The sequence below is a fragment of the Taudactylus pleione genome, unplaced genomic scaffold, assembly GCF_031769625.1.
Source record: "Taudactylus pleione unplaced genomic scaffold, aTauple2 ptg000903l, whole genome shotgun sequence".
NCBI lineage: Eukaryota > Metazoa > Chordata > Amphibia > Anura > Myobatrachidae > Taudactylus > Taudactylus pleione.
The window spans coordinates 1,164,183-1,186,032 of NW_028285304.1; the positions used below are offsets into that span (position 1 = coordinate 1,164,183).

The following is a 21,850-nucleotide window of genomic DNA, read 5'->3' on the forward strand; positions in this document are numbered from 1 at the left end:
CAGAGAACAGTAGTATATGTGCCTGGGTTATACCAGGAGAGAACAGTAGTATATGTGTCTGGGTTACACCAGGAGAGAACAGTAGTATATGCGCCTGGGTTACACCAGGAGAGAACAGTAGTATATGTGCCTGGCTTACACCAGGAGAGAACAGTAGTATATGTGCCTGGGTTACACCAGGAGAGAACAGTAGTATATGTGCCTGGGTTACACCAGGAGAGAACAGTAGTATATGTGCCTGGGTTACACCAGGAGAGAACAGTAGTATATGTGCATGGGTTACACCAGGAGAGAACAGTAGTATATGTGCCTGGGTTATACCAGGAGAGAACAGTAGTATATGTGCCTGGGTTACACCAGCAGAGAACAGTAGTATATGTGTCTGGGTTATACCAGGAGAGAACAGTAGTATATGTGCCTGGGTTACACCAGGAGAGAACAGTAGTATATGTACCTGGGTTACACAGGAGAGAACAGTAGTATATGTGCCTGGGTTACACCAGGAGAGAACAGTAGTATATGTGTCTGGGTTACACAGGAGAGAACAGTAGTATATGTGCCTGGGTTACACCAGGAGAGAACAGTAGTATATGTACCTGGGTTACACCAGGAGAGAACAGTAGTATATGCGCCTGGGTTACACAGGAGAGAACAGTAGTATATGCGCCTGGGTTACACCAGGAGAGAACAGTAGTATATGTACCTACCTGGGTTACACCAGGAGAGAACAGTAATATATGTGCCTGGGTTACACCAGGAGAGAACAATAGTATATGTGCCTGGGTTACACCAGGAGAGAACAGTAGTATATGCGCCTGGGTTACACCAGGAGAGAACAGTAGTATATGTGCCTGGGTTACACCAGGAGAGAACAGTAGTATATGCGCCTGGATTACACCAGGAGAGAACAGTAGTATATGTGCCTGGGTTACACCAGGAGAGAACAGTAGTATGTGCGCCTGGATTACACCAGGAGAGAACAGTAGTATATGTGCCTGGGTTACACCAGGAGAGAACAGTAGTATGTGCGCCTGGGTTACACCAGGAGAGAACAGTAGTATATGCTCCTGGGTTACACCAGGAGAGAACAGTAGTATATGTACCTGGGTTACACCAGGAGAGAACAGTAGTATATGTGCCTGGGTTATACCAGGAGAGAATAGTAGTATATGCGCCTGGGTTACACCAGGAGAGAACAGTAGTGTATGTGCCTGGGTTACACCAGGAGAGAACAGTAGTATATGTGCCTGGGTTACACCAGGAGAGAACAGTAGTATATGCGCCTGGATTACACCAGGAGAGAACAGTAGTATATGTGCCTGGGTTACACCAGGAGAGAACAGTAGTATGTGCGCCTGGATTACACCAGGAGAGAACAGTAGTATATGTGCCTGGGTTACACCAGGAGAGAACAGTAGTATGTGCGCCTGGGTTACACCAGGAGAGAACAGTAGTATATTCTCCTGGGTTACACCAGGAGAGAACAGTAGTATATGTACCTGGGTTACACCAGGAGAGAACAGAAGTATATGTGCCTGGGTTATACCAGGAGAGAATAGTAGTATATGCGCCTGGGTTACACCAGGAGAGAACAGTAGTGTATGTGCCTGGGTTACACCAGGAGAGAACAGTAGTATATGCGCCTGGGTTACACCAGGAGAGAACAGTAGTATATGCGCCTGGGTTACACCAGGAGAGAACAGTAGTATATGTGCCTGGGTTACACCAGGAGAGAACAGTAGTATATGTGCCTGGGTTATACCAGGAGAGAATAGTAGTATATGCGCCTGGGTTACACCAGGAGAGAACAGTAGTGTATGTGCCTGGGTTACACCAGGAGAGAACAGCAGTATATGCGCCTGGGTTACACCAGGAGAGAACACTAGTATATGCGCCTGGGTTACACCAGGAGAGAACAGCAGTATATGTGCCTGGGTTACACCAGCAGAGAACAGTAGTATATGTGCATGGGTTACACCAGGAGAGAACAGTAGTATATGTGCCTGGGTTATACCAGGAGAGAACAGTAGTATATGTGCCTGGGTTACACCAGCAGAGAACAGTAGTATATGTGTCTGGGTTATACCAGGAGAGAACAGTAGTATATGTGCTGGGTTACACCAGGAGAGAACAGTAGTATATGTACCTGGGTTACACAGGAGAGAACAGTAGTATATGTGCCTGGGTTACACCAGGAGAGAACAGTAGTATATGTGTCTGGGTTACACAGGAGAGAACAGTAGTATATGTGCCTGGGTTACACCAGGAGAGAACAGTAGTATATGTACCTGGGTTACACCAGGAGAGAACAGTAGTATATGCGCCTGGGTTACACCAGGAGAGAACAGTAGTATATGCGCCTGGGTTACACCAGGAGAGAACAGTAGTATATGTACCTACCTGGGTTACACCAGGAGAGAACAGTAATATATGTGCCTGGGTTACACCAGGAGAGAACAATAGTATATGTGCCTGGGTTACACCAGGAGAGAACAGTAGTATATGCGCCTGGGTTACACCAGGAGAGAACAGTAGTATATGTGCCTGGGTTACACCAGGAGAGAACAGTAGTATATGCGCCTGGATTACACCAGGAGAGAACAGTAGTATATGTGCCTGGGTTACACCAGGAGAGAACAGTAGTATGTGCGCCTGGATTACACCAGGAGAGAACAGTAGTATATGTGCCTGGGTTACACCAGGAGAGAACAGTAGTATGTGCGCCTGGGTTACACCAGGAGAGAACAGTAGTATATGCTCCTGGGTTACACCAGGAGAGAACAGTAGTATATGTACCTGGGTTACACCAGGAGAGAACAGTAGTATATGTGCCTGGGTTACACCAGGAGAGAACAGTAGTATATGTACCTGGGTTACACCAGGAGAGAACAGTAGTATATGTGCCTGGGTTACACCAGGAGAGAACAGTAGTATATGCGCCTGGGTTACACCAGGAGAGAACAGTAGTATATGTACCTACCTGGGTTACACCAGGAGAGAACAGTAGTATATGTGCCTGGGTTACACCAGGAGAGAACAGTAGTATATGTGCCTGGGTTACACCAGGAGAGAACAGTAGTGTATGTGCCTGGGTTACACCAGGAGAGAACAGTAGTATATGTGCCTGGGTTACACCAGGAGAGAACAGTAGTATATGCGCCTGGGTTACACCAGGAGAGAACACTAGTATATGTGCCTGGGTTACACCAGGAGAGAACAGTAGTATATGTGCCTGGGTTATACCAGGAGAGAATAGTAGTATATGCGCCTGGGTTACACCAGGAGAGAACAGTAGTGTATGTGCCTGGGTTACACCAGGAGAGAACACTAGTATATGCGCCTGGGTTACACCAGGAGAGAACAGCAGTATATGTGCCTGGGTTACACCAGCAGAGAACAGTAGTATATGTGCATGGGTTACACCAGGAGAGAACAGTAGTATATGCGCCTGGGTTACACCAGGAGAGAACAGTAGTATATGTGCCTGGCTTACACCAGGAGAGAACAGTAGTATATGTGCCTGGGTTACACCAGGAGAGAACAGTAGTATATGTGCCTGGGTTACACCAGGAGAGAACAGTAGTATATGTGCCTGGGTTACACCAGGAGAGAACAGTAGTATATGTGCATGGGTTACACCAGGAGAGAACAGTAGTATATGTGCCTGGGTTATACCAGGAGAGAACAGTAGTATATGTGCCTGGGTTACACCAGCAGAGAACAGTAGTATATGTGTCTGGGTTATACCAGGAGAGAACAGTAGTATATGTGCCTGGGTTACACCAGGAGAGAACAGTAGTATATGTACCTGGGTTACACAGGAGAGAACAGTAGTATATGTGCCTGGGTTACACCAGGAGAGAACAGTAGTATATGTGTCTGGGTTACATAGGAGAGAACAGTAGTATATGTGCCTGGGTTACACCAGGAGAGAACAGTAGTATATGTACCTGGGTTACACCAGGAGAGAACAGTAGTATATGTACCTGGGTTACACCAGGAGAGAACAGTAGTATATGCGCCTGGGTTACACCAGGAGAGAACAGTAGTATATGCGCCTGGGTTACACCAGGAGAGAACAGTAGTATATGTACCTACCTGGGTTACACCAGGAGAGAACAGTAATATATGTGCCTGGGTTACACCAGGAGAGAACAATAGTATATGTGCCTGGGTTACACCAGGAGAGAACAGTAGTATATGCGCCTGGGTTACACCAGGAGAGAACAGTAGTATATGTGCCTGGGTTACACCAGGAGAGAACAGTAGTATATGCGCCTGGGTTACACCAGGAGAGAACAGTAGTATATGTGCCTGGGTTACACCAGGAGAGAACAGTAGTATGTGCGCCTGGATTACACCAGGAGAGAACAGTAGTATATGTGCCTGGGTTACACCAGGAGAGAACAGTAGTATGTGCGCCTGGGTTACACCAGGAGAGAACAGTAGTATATGCTCCTGGGTTACACCAGGAGAGAACAGTAGTATATGTACCTGGGTTACACCAGGAGAGAACAGTAGTATATGTGCCTGGGTTACACCAGGAGAGAACAGTAGTATATGTACCTGGGTTACACCAGGAGAGAACAGTAGTATATGTGCCTGGGTTACACCAGGAGAGAACAGTAGTATATGCGCCTGGGTTACACCAGGAGAGAACAGTAGTATATGTACCTACCTGGGTTACACCAGGAGAGAACAGTAGTATATGTGCCTGGGTTACACCAGGAGAGAACAGTAGTATATGTGCCTGGGTTACACCAGGAGAGAACAGTAGTGTATGTGCCTGGGTTACACCAGGAGAGAACAGTAGTATATGTGCCTGGGTTACACCAGGAGAGAACAGTAGTATATGCGCCTGGGTTACACCAGGAGAGAACAGTAGTATATGTGCCTGTGTTACACTAGGAGAGAACAGTAGTATATGTGCCTGGGTTACACCAGGAGAGAACAGTAGTATATGCGCCTGGGTTACACCAGGAGAGAACAGTAGTATATGTGCCTGGGTTACACCAGGAGAGAACAGTAGTATATGTACCTACCTGGGTTACACCAGGAGAGAACAGTATTATATGTGCCTGGGTTACACCAGGAGAGAACAGTAGTATATGCGCCTGGGTTACACCAGGAGAGAACAGTAGTATATGCGCCTGGGTTACACCAGGAGAGAACAGTAGTATATGTGCCTGGGTTACACCAGGAGAGAACAGTAGTATATGCGCCTGGGTTACACCAGGAGAGAACAGTAGTATATGCGCCTGGGTTACACCAGGAGAGAAAAGTAGTATATGCGCCTGGGTTACACCAGGAGAGAACAGTAGTATATGCGCCTGGGTTACACCAGGAGAGAACAGTAGTATATGCGCCTGGGTTACACCAGGAGAGAACAGTAGTATATGCGCCTGGGTTACACCAGGAGAGAACAGTAGTATATGCGCCTGGGTTACACCAGGAGAGAACAGTAGTATATGCGCCTGGGTTACACCAGGAGAGAACAGTAGTATATGCGCCTGGGTTACACCAGGAGAGAACAGTAGTAAATGCGCCTGGGTTACACCAGGAGAGAACAGTAGTATATGCGCCTGGGTTACACCAGGAGAGAACAGTAGTATATGTGCCTGGGTTACACCAGGAGAGAATAGTAGTATATGTGCCTGGGTTACACCAGGAGAGAACAGTAGTATATGCGCCTGGGTTACACCAGGAGAGAACAGTAGTATATGTACCTACCTGGGTTACACCAGGAGAGAACAGTAGTATATGTGCCTGGGTTACACCAGGAGAGAACAGTAGTATATGTGCCTGGGTTACACCAGGAGAGAACAGTAGTGTATGTGCCTGGGTTACATCAGGAGAGAACAGTAGTATATGTGCCTGGGTTACACCAGGAGAGAACAGTAGTATATGCGCCTGGGTTACACCAGGAGAGAACAGTAATATATGCGCCTGGGTTACACCAGGAGAGAACAGTAGTATATGCGCCTGGGTTACACCAGGAGAGAACAGTAGTATATGTGCCTGGGTTACACCAGGAGAGAAGAGTAGTATATGCGCCTGGGTTACACCAGGAGAGAACAGTAGTATATGTGCCTGGGTTACACCAGGAGAGAACAGTAGTATATGTACCTGGGTTACACCAGGAGAGAACAGTAGTATATGCGCCTGGGTTACACCAGGAGAGAACAGTAGTATATGTGCCTGGGTTACACCAGGAGAGAACAGTAATATATGCGCCTGGGTTACACCAGGAGAGAACAGTAGTATATGTGCCTGGGTTACACCAGGAGAGAACAGTAGTATATGTACCTGGGTTACACCAGGAGAGAACAGTAGTATATGCGCCTGGGTTACACCAGGAGAGAACAGTAGTATATGAGCCTGGGTTACACCAGGAGAGAACAGTAGTATATGCGCCTGGATTACACCAGGAGAGAACAGTAGTATATGCGCCTGGGTTACACCAGGAGAGAACAGTAGTATGTGCGCCTGGGTTACACCAGGAGAGAACAGTAGTATGTGCTCCTGGGTTACACCAGGAGAGAACAGTAGTATATGTACCTGGGTTACACCAGGAGAGAACAGTAGTATATGTGCCTGGGTTACACCAGGAGAGAACAGTAGTATATGTACCTGGGTTACACCAGGAGAGAACAGTAGTATATGTGCCTGGGTTACACCAGGAGAGAACAGTAGTATATGCGCCTGGGTTACACCAGGAGAGAACAGTAGTATATGTACCTACCTGGGTTACACCAGGAGAGAACAGTAGTATATGTGCCTGGGTTACACCAGGAGAGAACAGTAGTATATGTGCCTGGGTTACACCAGGAGAGAACAGTAGTGTATGTGCCTGGGTTACACCAGGAGAGAACAGTAGTATATGTGCCTGGGTTACACCAGGAGAGAACAGTAGTATATGCGCCTGGGTTACACCAGGAGAGAACAGTAGTATATGTGCCTGGGTTACACCAGGAGAGAACAGTAGTATATGTGCCTGGGTTACACCAGGAGAGAACAGTAGTATATGTACCTGGGTTACACCAGGAGAGAACAGTAGTATATGTGCCTGGGTTACACCAGGAGAGAACAGTAGTATATGTACCTACCTGGGTTACACCAGGAGAGAACAGTAGTATATGAGCCTGGGTTACACCAGGAGAGAACAGTAGTATATGTGCCTGGATTACACCAGGAGAGAACAGTAGTATATGTGCCTGGGTTACACCAGGAGAGAACAGTAGTATATGCGCCTGGGTTACACCAGGAGAGAACAGTAGTATATGTGCCTGTGTTACACTAGGAGAGAACAGTAGTATATGTGCCTGGGTTACACCAGGAGAGAACAGTAGTATATGCGCCTGGGTTACACCAGGAGAGAACAGTAGTATATGTGCCTGGGTTACACCAGGAGAGAACAGTAGTATATGTACCTACCTGGGTTACACCAGGAGAGAACAGTAGTATATGCGCCTGGGTTACACCAGGAGAGAACAGTAGTATATGCGCCTGGGTTACACCAGGAGAGAACAGTAGTATATGCGCCTGGGTTACACCAGGAGAGAACAGTAGTATATGTGCCTGGGTTACACCAGGAGAGAACAGTAGTATATGCGCCTGGGTTACACCAGGAGAGAACAGTAGTATATGCGCCTGGGTTACACCAGGAGAGAAAAGTAGTATATGCGCCTGGGTTACACCAGGAGAGAACAGTAGTATATGCGCCTGGGTTACACCAGGAGAGAACAGTAGTATATGCGCCTGGGTTACACCAGGAGAGAACAGTAGTATATGCGCCTGGGTTACACCAGGAGAGAACAGTAGTATATGCGCCTGGGTTACACCAGGAGAGAACAGTAGTATATGCGCCTGGGTTACACCAGGAGAGAACAGTAGTATATGCGCCTGGGTTACACCAGGAGAGAACAGTAGTAAATGCGCCTGGGTTACACCAGGAGAGAACAGTAGTATATGTACCTACCTGGGTTACACCAGGAGAGAACAGTAGTATATGTGCCTGGGTTACACCAGGAGAGAACAGTAGTATATGCGCCTGGGTTACACCAGGAGAGAACAGTAGTATATGCGCATGGGTTACACCAGGAGAGAACAGTAGTATATGTGCCTGGGTTACACCAGGAGAGAACAGTAGTATATGCGCCTGGGTTACACCAGGAGAGAACAGTAGTATATACGCCTGGGTTACACCAGGAGAGAAAAGTAGTATATGCGCCTGGGTTACACCAGGAGAGAACAGTAGTATATGCGCCTGGGTTACACCAGGAGAGAACAGTAGTATATGCGCCTGGGTTACACCAGGAGAGAACAGTAGTATATGCGCCTGGGTTACACCAGGAGAGAACAGTAGTATATGCGCCTGGGTTACACCAGGAGAGAACAGTAGTATATGCGCCTGGGTTACACCAGGAGAGAACAGTAGTATATGCGCCTGGGTTACACCAGGAGAGAACAGTAGTATATGCGCCTGGGTTACACCAGGAGAGAACAGTAGTATATGCGCCTGGGTTACACCAGGAGAGAACAGTAGTATATGCGCCTGGGTTACACCAGGAGAGAACAGTAGTATATGCGCCTGGGTTACACCAGGAGAGAACAGTAGTATATGTACCTGGGTTACACCAGGAGAGAATAGTAGTATATGCGCCTGGGTTACACCAGGAGAGAACAGTAGTATATGCGCCTGGGTTACACCAGGAGAGAACAGTAGTATATGTACCTACCTGGGTTACACCAGGAGAGAACAGTAGTATATGTGCCTGGGTTACACCAGGAGAGAACAGTAGTATATGTGACTGGGTTACACCAGGAGAGAACAGTAGTGTATGTGCCTGGGTTACACCAGGAGAGAACAGTAGTATATGTGCCTGGGTTACACCAGGAGAGAACAGTAGTATATGCGCCTGGGTTACACCAGGAGAGAACAGTAGTATATGCGCCTGGGTTACACCAGGAGAGAACAGTAGTATATGTGCCTGGGTTACACCAGGAGAGAACAGTAGTATATGTGCCTGGGTTACACCAGGAGAGAACAGTAGTATATGTGCCTGGGTTACACCAGGAGAGAACAGTAGTATATGTACCTACCTGGGTTACACCAGGAGAGAACAGTAGTATATGAGCCTGGGTTACACCAGGAGAGAACAGTAGTATATGTGCCTGGATTACACCAGGAGAGAACAGTAGTATATGTGCCTGGGTTACACCAGGAGAGAACAGTAGTATATGTGCCTGGATTACACCAGGAGAGAGCAGTAGTATATGTACCTGGGTTACACCAGGAGAGAACAGTAGTATATGTACCAGGGTTACACCAGGAGAGAACAGTAATATATGTGCCTGGGTTACACCAGGAGAGAACAGTAGTATATGTACCTGGGTTACACCAGGAGAGAACCATAGTATATGTGCCTGGGTTACACCAGGAGAGAACAGTAGTATATGTGCCTTGGTTACACCAGGAGAGAACAGCAGTATATGTACCAGGGTTACACCAGGAGAGAACCGTAGTATATGCGCCTGGGTTACACCAGGAGAAAACAGTAGTATGTGTGCCTGGGTTACACCAGGAGAGAACAGTAGTATATATGTACCTGGGTTACACCAGGAGAGAACAGTAGTATATGTGCCTGGGTTACACAGGAGAGAACAGTAGTATATGTGCCGGGGTTACACGAGGAGAGAGCAGTTGTATATGTGCCTGGGTTACACCAGGAGAGAACAGTAGTATATGCGCCTGGGTTACACCAGGAGAGAACAGTAGTATATGCGCCTGGGTTACACCAGGAGAGAACAGTAGTATATGCGCCTGGGTTACACCAGGAGAGAACAGTAGTATATGCGCCTGGATTACACCAGGAGAGAACAGTAGTATATGTGCCTGGGTTACACCAGGAGAGAACAGTAGTATGTGCGCCTGGGTTACACCAGGAGAGAACAGTAGTATATGCTCCTGGGTTACACCAGGAGAGAACAGTAGTATATGTACCTGGGTTACACCAGGAGAGAACAGTAGTATATGTGCCTGGGTTACACCAGGAGAGAACAGTAGTATATGTACCTGGGTTACACCTGGAGAGAATAGTAGTATATGTGCCTGGGTTACACCAGGAGAGAACAGTAGTATATGCGCCTGGGTTACACCAGGAGAGAACAGTAGTATATGTACCTACCTGGGTTACACCAGGAGAGAACAGTAGTATATGTGCCTGGGTTACACCAGGAGAGAACAGTAGTATATGTGCCTGGGTTACACCAGGAGAGAACAGTAGTGTATGTGCCTGGGTTACACCAGGAGAGAACAGTAGTATATGCGCCTGGGTTACACCAGGAGAGAACAGTAGTATATGCGCCTGGGTTACACCAGGAGAGAACAGTAGTATATGCGCCCGGGTTACACCAGGAGAGAACAGTAGTATATGTGCCTGGGTTACACCAGGAGAGAACAGTAGTATATGTACCTGGGTTACACCAGGAGAGAACAGTAGTATATGTGCCTGGGTTACACCAGGAGAGAACAGTAGTATATGAGCCTGGGTTACACCAGGAGAGAACAGTAGTATATGTGCCTGGATTACACCAGGAGAGAACAGTAGTATATGTGCCTGGGTTACACCAGGAGAAAACAGTAGTATATGTGCCTGGATTACACCAGGAGAGAGCAGTAGTATATGTACCTGGGTTACACCAGGAGAGAACAGTAGTATATGTACCAGGGTTACACCAGGAGAGAACAGTAATATATGTGCCTGGGTTACACCAGGAGAGAACAGTAGTATATGTACCTGGGTTACACCAGGAGAGAACCGTAGTATATGTGCCTGGGTTACACCTGGAGAGAACAGTAGTATATGTGCCTTGGTTACACCAGGAGAGAACAGCAGTATATGTACCAGGGTTACACCAGGAGAGAACCGTAGTATATGCGCCTGGGTTACACCAGGAGAAAACAGTAGTATGTGTGCCTGGGTTACACCAGGAGAGAACAGTAGTATATATGTACCTGGGTTACACCAGGAGAGAACAGTAGTATATGTGCCTGGGTTACACAGGAGAGAACAGTAGTATATGTGCCGGGGTTACACGAGGAGAGAGCAGTTGTATATGTGCCTGGGTTACACAGGAGAGAACAGTAGTATATGTGCCTGGGTTACACCAGGAGAGAACAGTAGTATATGTACCTGGGTTACACCAGGAGAGAACAGTAGTATATGTGCCTGGGTTACACCAGGAGAGAACAGTAGTATATGTACCTACCTGGGTTACACCAGGAGAGAACAGTAGTATATGAGCCTGGGTTACACCAGGAGAGAACAGTAGTATATGTGCCTGGATTACACCAGGAGAGAACAGTAGTATATGTGCCTGGGTTACACCAGGAGAAAACAGTAGTATATGTGCCTGGATTACACCAGGAGAGAGCAGTAGTATATGTACCTGGGTTACACCAGGAGAGAACAGTAGTATATGTACCAGGGTTACACCAGGAGAGAACAGTAATATATGTGCCTGGGTTACACCAGGAGAGAACAGTAGTATATGTACCTGGGTTACACCAGGAGAGAACCGTAGTATATGTGCCTGGGTTACACCAGGAGAGAACAGTAGTATATGTGCCTGGGTTACACCAGGAGAGAACAGCAGTATATGTACCAGGGTTACACCAGGAGAGAACCGTAGTATATGCGCCTGGGTTACACCAGGAGAAAACAGTAGTATGTGTGCCTGGGTTACACCAGGAGAGAACAGTAGTATATATGTACCTGGGTTACACCAGGAGAGAACAGTAGTATATGTGCCTGGGTTACACAGGAGAGAACAGTAGTATATGTGCCGGGGTTACACGAGGAGAGAGCAGTTGTATATGTGCCTGGGTTACACCAGGAGAGAACAGTAATATATGTGCCTGGGTTACACCCGGAGAGAACAGTAGTATATGTGCCTGGGTTACACCAGGAGAGAACATTAGTATATGTGTCTGGGTTACACCAGGAGAGAACAGTAGTGTATGTGCCTGGGTTACACCAGGAGAGAACAGTAGTATATGTGTCTGGGTTACACCAGGAGAGAACAGTAGTGTATGTGCCTGGGTTACACCAGGAGAGAACAGTAGTATATGTACCTGGGTTACACCAGGAGAGAACCGTAGTATATGTGCCTGGGTTACACCAGGAGAGAACAGCAGTATATGTGTCTGGGTTACACCAGGAGAGAACAGTAGTATATGTGCCCTGGTTACACCAGGAGAGAACAGCAGTATATGTACCAGGGTTACACCAGGAGAGAACCGTAGTATATGCGCCTGGGTTACACCAGGAGAAAACAGTAGTATGTGTGCCTGGGTTACACCAGGAGAGAACAGTAGTATATATGTACCTGGGTTACACCAGGAGAGAACAGAAGTATATGTGCCTGGGTTACACAGGAGAGAACAGTAGTATATGTGCCGGGGTTACACGAGGAGAGAGCAGTTGTATATGTACCTGGGTTACACCAGGAGAGAACAGTAGTATATGTGCCTGGGTTACACAGGAGAGAACAGTAGTATATGTGCCTGGGTTACACCAGGAGAGAACAGTAGTATATGTGCCTGGGTTACACAGGAGAGAACAGTAGTATATGTGCCGGGGTTACACAGGAGAGAACAGTAGTATATGTGCCTGGGTTACACCAGGAGAGAACAGTAGTATATGTGCCTGGGTTACACCAGGAGAGAAAAGTAGTATATGTGCCTGGGTTACACCAGGAGAGAACAGTAGTATATGTGCCTGGGTTACACAGGAGAGAACAGTAGTATATGTGCCTGGGTTACACCAGGAGAGAACAGTAGTATATGTGCCTGGGTTACACCAGGAGAGAACAGTAGTATATGTGCCGGGGTTACACGAGGAGAGAGCAGTAGTATATGTGCCTGGGTTACACAGGAGAGAACAGTAGTATATGTGCCTGGGTTACACCAGGAGAGAACAGTAGTATATGTGCCGGGGTTACACGAGGAGAGAGCAGTAGTATATGTGCCTGGGTTACACCAGGAGAGAACAGTAGTATATGCGCCTGGGTTACACCAGGAGAGAACATTAGTATATGTGCCTGGGTTACACCAGGAGAGAACAGTAGTGTATGTGCCTGGGTTACACCAGGAGAGAACAGTAGTATATGTGCATGGGTTACACCAGGAGAGAACAGTAGTATATGTGTCTGGGTTACACCAGGAGAGAACAGTAATATATGTGCCTGGGTTACACCAGGAGAGAACAGTAGTATATGTGCCTAGGTTACACCAGGAGAGAGCAGTAGTATATGTGCATGAATTAATTGAATATGATCTTGTATAGACCTCACTGTCTGACAAATCATTGTTTAGAATGATTTGACTACTACATTAATACATTCAGTGTCTCAGAATCTGTCTGTACAAATCGCGCATTAAACTGTCACGTAACCCTGATCAATGATATGTCAGGCTTTGAAAATCTGTCATTTAAATAAGATCAGTATATGTAGAAAAAATGTTTCTTTAAACGAAAACCGAATACATACGCACAGTAGCGCCACCCCTGGTTCCATAGCAGGTGTCACTTCTTACAGGTACCAGAGAGAGAGAGAGCGTACTATCTATATGTCCTGTAAAACTTCAATATTTATTTCTGAATTTGTTACTTTTTTTTGCCTCTTATCTTTTTTTGTAGGTCCCTAAAAGTGTTGGAGAGGAAGCCACGAAAATCGCCATTGATGTTGGCTATCGACACATTGATTGCGCTTACATCTACGGCAATGAGGTTCAGATTGGGAACGCCATTCGGGCAAAGATTAACGACGGCACAGTCAAGAGAGAAGACATATTCTATACGGGGAAGGTATAAAATGCAGATAATCTTCCCTCACTATTCTTTTCTACTCATTTAATTGGGTGATATAATCCCTTCATGAAACTATACCAGAAACAGATACTAGTGCAACTCACAAGTAACCGATAACCGATACTAGTTTATGGCTCACCAGCCTTTATCAAAATGACAACAGATCTTATTAAGTTTTGCTTTGACCATTTCTACAAACTTCACCATCTGAGAGTGATCTGAGGCCCTCATTCAGAGCCACTCGCTAGCGGCAGTACGCTCGTTCCGAGCGATGTTCGCACATCTGCGCATGCCTACGGTTTTTAGTACGCATGCGCAAACCAGTCAGTGCGGCCGAAAATCGTTTGTATGCAATATAGCGAGTGCCTGCTATTTTGAGTGACAGGAGGAGGCGTATGTGGGTGGTAACAGGGGAAGGTGCTTGAAAACGGGGAGTGGAGATCAGAACGCAGGCGTGCTTAAAGGTCAAAACAGGCGTTTTATGGGTGTGCATAATTAATATAGCAGCATCAATGACCACCTCATTTGTTTTTTTATAACTCAGAACTGCTCGCAAAATAGCGGTTGAAAAAACCAACCACAAGAATAGCGAGCAGTTCATATCCTGTTCGATGTACTCGATTAATCTAATAAATAGCGGACATGACGTATGGTGCGAGCGGCCAGGGGGCGTTTTTAAGAAATAAAAGAGCGTATGTTTTGCTCGCTCATTCAGACTTAGAGGTGTGAACAGACTGCAATGTGCGAACGGATCATTTGAATAGCCACCCCTTGTTTTTGAACGAACGAACGCAAATAGCGAACGGCTCTGAATGAGGGCCTGAATCTTCTACTGGTAATTACACAGAATTCTGTCCCCTTTATCTCCTAGCTCTGGTGCACGTTCTTCTCTCCTGAGCTTGTCCGCAAAGGTCTAGAAAAGTCTAAGAGCGATCTTCAACTGGGATACCTGGATCTCTTCATAATGCACTGGCCTTTCTCTCTCAAGGTACGGGAATTTTATATACGGTATATATGTATTACTCCTATGTGAGCATGTGATAGGGAATATAGAGTGTAAGCTCCACTGCGGCAGGGACTGATGTGTATGGCCAAATATTCTCTGTACAGCGCTGCGGAATATGTGTGCGCTATATAAATAACTGGTAATAATAATAATAATATACTGTATACACTGTGCATGCTTCAAATTTAATTTTCATTGTAGCTCACAGTGGAGATTTATTCACAAAGTGACTGACAGACCGGGAACCTCTTGTGGGTGGCAACAGGGGAGGGACACTGAAACCTAGGCGTGTGGCGGCCATATTCGGGGAGCCTCTCAGCCTGTGACTGCGATCCCGTACTCAGTATAAATGTCTCAGATCCCGCCACCATTCTCAGTAGCCATAGAGTTACTCAGAACTGCGATAATCAAAGTATCTGGGAGCGCTGCTGCATTTTTTAAAGCAGATGCTTGGATTTGCAAAGCCTTCAGTGGGCATCTGATTACATTTCTCAGCATAGGGGATCGCAGCAGCGTTGGCATTAGCGCCCATCTCTGAACCAGTCCAAGTGTTAATAGAGACAGATAAGCAATCAGAGCAATGTTCAGGCTGATTAAGCTGCACAAGCAAAAGTTAATGTAATAGTTAAAGGTACCTTTGACAAAGTCGTGCCTCCACACCCAACGATGAAACACGTCGTGGGCACAGGCCCACCGGGAGAATCAGAGTTTCCGTCAAGCTGCTACATCAGCACAGATGACTGTGCACCATCGCTTACTTCCGGCAGCATTGATCATAGTATCGGCACTTAACGAATACGGTACCACAGGTGGACCTGGACTCTCTATGTAGGATATCTGCTAAACCCCAGAACTTGAGCCCATATTTCCTGGAAACAAAGTGGGACTTTCAATTTAATTTCAATTAGAGATGTGTGCTGACTCCTGTATTTTGGTTTTGGCAAAACCACCCTCAAATGTTATGGTTTTGGTTTTGGCAAAACCACCCTCAAGTGTTTTGGTTTGGTATGGTTTGGTTTTCTTTTTTAACCTTTTTTTTTTTCTTATAAACACAGCTAAAATCATGTGACTTGATACTGTCTTTGTTCCTATAGTATTATTAACATCAGTAACATTCATTTCCAGTCATTTCCAGTCTATTTTGACCAATTTTGGCACCTAAAATTACAATGGAGGGTCTTGGGCTGTAGAGAGCCCGGCCGGGCCACAGTAAAGGAGGGGGCATGGCCTAATTTCAGAAGACGTGGCCATGCCCCCTTGGCAAAAATAAATCACAAATTACTTTCGTGGCGCTGCGCACTGGGGAGGGGGGAGCTGTAAGCCCCCCCAGCCCGGCGCTAAGCGGTGGGGGCGCGATCAGTGTGATCGCTCCCCCCCACAGCCATAGGAGACTGCTCCGGCTGCTGCTGCAGCCGCAAGCAGTCTCACACTGCAGCCCAGCACAAGCTGTGTGCTGAGCTGCTGTGAGGGAGGGGGGGGGCGACGCCAGACCCAGGCCCCGCCGGGCCCCTCTAGCAAGCTCGGGCCCAGGTAAACTGTACCCGCTCCCTCCCCTCTCGGCGCCCATGCTTGCATGCAATCAAAAACATGCGAGATGCATGTGCAGCAGATTCTGGCAAACTGCTAATATAATAAGAACATTGTGTCTGTCTATTTGTTTCAAGTTTTCACAAAATCTATTGAACTGATTTTCATTAAAATTGCATCATTTTGTAGAGGAAACTCCTAGAAATAACCAGCACTTTGTTCCATCTCCATCCGTCAAGTTAAAGCTGAGCAATAACAAAAACAAAATTTATTGACATCATCAATGCAAGAGATAGGGGTGGCACCATGTGCACGACTGGTAAGGGGCGGGGGGAGAGGTGCTGTGGCCCCGCGGTCACATGAATAGAATAGGTTACATAGCAGTCTGTGCACAGGGCACACAGTGACATTGGTGTGAGAGGTGGGTGAATAGGAGAGGCTACATAGCAGTCTGTGCACAGGGCACACAGTGACATTGGTGTGAGTGGTGGGTGAATAGAATAGGCTACATAGCAGTCTGTGCACAGGGCACACAGTGACATTGGTGTGAGAGGTGGGTAAATAGGAGAGGTTACATAGCAGTCTGTGCACAGGGCACACAGTGACATTGGTGTGAGTGGTGGGTGAATAGGAGAGGTTACATAGCAGTCTGTGCACAGGGCACACAGTGACATTGGTGTGAGAGGTGGGTAAATAGGAGAGGTTACATAGCAGTCTGTGCACAGGGCACTCAGTGACATTGGTGTGAGAGGTGGGTGAATAGGAGAGGCTACATAGCAGTCTGTGCCCAGGGCACACAGTGACATTGGTGTGAGTGGTGGGTGAATAGAATAGGCTACATAGCAGTCTGTGCCCAGGGCACACAGTGACATTGGTGTGAGTGGTGGGTGAATAGAATAGGTTACATAGCAGTCTGTGCACAGGGCACACAGTGACATTGGTGTGAGTGGAGGGTGAATAGGAGAGGTTACATAGCAGTCTGTGCACAGGGCACACAGTGACATTGGTGTGAGTGGTGGGTGAATAGGAGAGGTTACATAGCAGTCTGTGCACAGGGCACACAGTGACATTGGTGTGAGAGGTGGGTAAATAGGAGAGGTTACATAGCAGTCTGTGCACAGGGCACTCAGTGACATTGGTGTGAGAGGTGGGTGAATAGGAGAGGCTACATAGCAGTCTGTGCCCAGGGCACACAGTGACATTGGTGTGAGTGGTGGGTGAATAGAATAGGCTACATAGCAGTCTGTGCCCAGGGCACACAGTGACATTGGTGTGAGTGGTGGGTGAATAGAATAGGCTACATAGCAGTCTGTGCACAGGGCACACAGTGACATAGGTGTGAGTGGTGTGTGAATAGGATAGTCTACATAGCAGTCTGTGCACAGGGCACACAGTGACATAGGTGTGAGTGGTGGGTGAATAGGAGAGGTTACATAGCAGTCTGTGCACAGGGCACACAGTGACATAGGTGTGAGTGGTGGGTGAATAGGAGAGGTTACATAGCAGTCTGTGCACAGGGCACACAGTGACAGTGGTGAGATAGGTGTGCCACCATGCGCGCATTCGATAAAGTGTCAGGGGGGGGGAGGCCCTGTGGCCCCGCGGTCACATGAATGGAATAGGTTACATAGCAGTCTGTGCACAGGGCACACAGTGACATTGGTGTGAGTGGTGGGTGAATAGGATAGGTTACATAGTAGTCTATGCATGGGGCACACAGTGACATTGGTGTGAGTGGTGGGTGAATAGGAGAGGTTACATAGTAGTCTATGCATGGGGCACACAGTGACATTGGTGTGAGTGGTGGGTGAATAGGAGAGGTTACATAGCAGTCTGTGCACAGGGCACACAGTGACATTGGTGTGAGACGTGGGTGAATAGGAGAGGTTACATAGCAGTCTGTGCACGGGGCACACAGTGACATTGGTGTGAGAGGTGGGTGAATAGGAGAGGTTACATAGCAGTCTGTGCACAGGGCACACAGTGACATTGGTGTGAGTGGTAGGTGAATAGGATAGGTTACATAGCAGTCTGTGCACAGGGCACACAGTGACATTGGTGTGAGAGGTGGGTGAATAGGAGAGGTTACATAGCAGTCTGTGCACAGGGCACACAGTGACATTGGTGTGAGTGATGGGTGAATAGGAGAGGTTACATAGCAGTTTCTGTGCACAGGGCACACAGTGACATTGGTGTGAGTTGTGGGTGAATAGGAGAGGTTACATAGCAGTCTGTGCACAGGGCACACAGTGACATCAGTGTGAGTGGTGGGTGAATAGGAGAGGTTACATAGCAGTATGTGCAGAGGGCACACAGTGACATCAATGTGAGTGGTGGGTGAATAGGAGAGGTTACATAGCAGTCTGTGCACAGGGCACACAGTGACATTGGTGTGACTGGTAGGTGAATAGGAGAGGTTACATAGCAGTCTGTGCACAGGGCACACAGTGACATTGGTGTGAGTGGTAGGTGAATAGGAGAGGTTACATAGCAGTCTGTGCACAGGGCACACAGTGACATTGGTGTGAGAGGTGGGTGAATAGGATAGGTTACATAGCAGTCTGTGCACAGGGCACACAGTGACATTGGTGTGAGAGGTGGGTGAATAGGAGAGGTTACATAGCAGTTTCTGTGCACAGGGCACACAGTGACATTGGTGTGAGTGGTGGGTGAATAGGAGAGGTTACATAGCAGTCTGTGCACAGGGCACACAGTGACATCAGTGTGAGTGGTGGGTGAATAGGAGAGGTTACATAGCAGTATGTGCAGAGGGCACACAGTGACATTTATGTGAGTGGTGGGTGAATAGGAGAGGTTACATAGCAGTCTGTGCACAGGGCACATAGTGACATTGGTGTGAGTGGTGGGTGAATAGGATAGGCTACATAGCAGTCTGTGCACAGGGCACACAGTGACATTGGTGTGAGTGGTGGGTGAATAGGAGAGGTTACATAGCAGTCTGTGCACAGGGCACACAGTGACATTGGTGTGAGTGGTGGGTGAATAGGAGAGGCTACATAGCAGTCTGTGCACAGGGCACACAGTGACATTGGTGTGAGTGGTGGGTGAATAGGATAGGTTACATAGCAGTCTGTGCACAGGGCACACAGTGGCAATGGTGTGAGTGGTGGGTGAAGGTGCTGCTGCCACCAGTCTGTATAGCGCTGCTGGTCACGTTGGCAACTACCGCGACAGGGCCCCTGTGCAAAGCAATACAACTAGAACACCTCAAATAAAAAAAGGAAGCCGTAGGCAACAGCTAGTACTATCAAGTGTGATATTACAAATAATAATCAATCAGATGTTAGCTTAAGTAATACAAGAATAAGTTAAATTAAAGGTGACATCTGATTGGTTGAAATGGATAATAGCGCTTGGGTACTATTTAGTAAAGCGGCAATGAAATGTTTTGGCTTACCGTTTGTCGCCGGGGAAAGCGCCATGCAACCCAAAAACGCATGGAGCAGCCCATGGGAGAACCTATCACCCTATCTGGGTGTGCTAAATTCAATACGTCTAGAAAAGGTTAAATATAACGGTGACACATGCAGTCTATCCCCTCCCCTTCAGTACAATAGTAACATTTAATATTACGCAACATTCTACAAATATTTGTTATCTGCTATTGATTTGCTGTCTCCTGTTTTATAGCCCGTGGGCGCCGAGAGACCCAGCAATTCAGAGTCTTTTCAATATGATGATGTCGACTTTTTTTCTACTTGGGAGGTGAGTTATTCAGTGATAAATCCGTTTGTAGTAAAGCATCGAACTTGTTTTATTTGATTGTATCACTTTACTTTGCATTATATAATTATGTCTAATGGGAGCTGCCAAGTCGGTAACAGCCATGCCGGGCCTAGAAATCCCACAATGAGACAATAACCAGCTTAAGGGGCCTATTCATCAACACTAAAATAACGTTTTTAAGGACATTTTCCTTAATTAACATTATTTTAGTATTCATGAAGCCACTTAGCACAGGAGATATCACTGATATCATTATATATACATAACTGATATCTCCTTGCTAAGTCCCCCTGCGTTAGTTTCCACACTGCCCATACATTAGTACATTAGTATGGGGATATGGAAATTATGCTATTCATCTACTTCCGAAAAAGAATGATGTATTTTCGGAATTTGACGGAGTTACTATCCGCCACTGTGAGGTGGCGAATAGCAGGTGACATTTACCTGGTCCGTCCTCTGGCTCCTGGGGCTGTGCAGACAAGTGTTCTACCAGCAGAACACAATAGTTTAGTTTTTTTTTTCTAAACTGTACTGTGGGCTGCTGGGAGAACACGTGACAGCACAGTCGCCGGAGCCGGAGGCGCTGCAGCGGGCAGGTAAGTGCGGGACGGGGGGGAGGTGAGCGGGGGGGGGGAAGGGGGTTGGGGGGGACACAAACTTACCGCCGCTGTAGGCAGTGCTGCACATGCGCTTGCTTTACGAATGCGCAGAACGGATTCCAGCTGCAGTAAGTTAGTGTGGACAGAGATAACTAGCTATTTCCCAAAAAGCTGTCATCGCAAAAATAACAGCTATTCGGAATAGATAGTTATGGGGAGGAGGAATGGAGAGGAGGAATGGAGAGGAGGAATGGAGAGGTGGAATGGAGAGGAGGAATGGAGAGGAGGAGTGGAGAGGAGGATGGAGAGGAGGAATGGAGAGGAGGAATGGGGAGGAGGAATGGAGAGGAGGAATGGAGAGGTGGAATGGAGAGGAGGAATGGAGAGGAGGAATGGAGAGGAGGGATGGAGAGGAGGATGGAGAGGAGGAATGGAGAGGAGGAATGGAGAGGAGGAATGGAGAGGAGGAATGGGGAGGAGGAATGGAGAGGAGGAATGGAGAGGTGGAATGGAGAGGAGGAATGGAGAGGAGGAATGGAGAGGAGGAATGGAGAGGAGGATGGAGAGGAGGAATGGAGAGGAGGAATGGAGAGGTGGAATGGAGAGGAGGAATGGAGAGGAGGAATGGAGAGGAGGGATGGAGAGGAGGAATGGAGAGGAGGGATGGAGAGGAGGATGGAGAGGAGGAATGGGGAGGAGGAATGGGGAGGAGGAATGGAGAGGTGGAATGGAGAGGAGGAATGGAGAGGAGGATGGAGAGGAGGAATGGAGAGGAGGAATGGGGAGGAGGAATGGAGAGGAGGAATGGAGAGGTGGAATGGAGAGGAGGAATGGAGAGGAGGAATGGAGAGGAGGAATGGAGAGGAGGATGGAGAGGAGGAATGGAGAGGAGGAATGGAGAGGAGGAATGGAGAGGTGGAATGGAGAGGAGGGATGGAGAGGAGGGATGGAGAGGAGGATGGAGAGGAGGGATGGAGAGGAGGAATGGAGAGGAGGAATGGAGAGGTGGAATGGGGAGGAGGAATGGGGAGGAGGAATGGAGAGGAGGAATGGAGAGGTGGAATGGAGAGGAGGAATGGAGAGGAGGAATGGAG

At 47.5% G+C, this 21,850-nt stretch overlaps 1 protein-coding gene across 2 annotated transcripts in view; it reads left to right on the forward strand.

Moving 5' to 3' along the window:
• The window catches only part of LOC148473965 (rho crystallin-like), a 62,709-nt gene that overhangs the window by 26,777 nt on the left and 14,082 nt on the right, over nt 1–21,850 (forward strand). For both annotated transcript variants that reach the window (XM_088459292.1, XM_088459291.1), the window contains exons 2-4: nt 13,704–13,871; nt 14,746–14,862; nt 20,059–20,133. In XM_088459292.1, the coding sequence (XP_088315418.1) occupies nt 13,704–13,871; nt 14,746–14,862; nt 20,059–20,133 (360 nt within the window). The remainder of the gene's footprint in view (nt 1–13,703; nt 13,872–14,745; nt 14,863–20,058; nt 20,134–21,850) is intronic.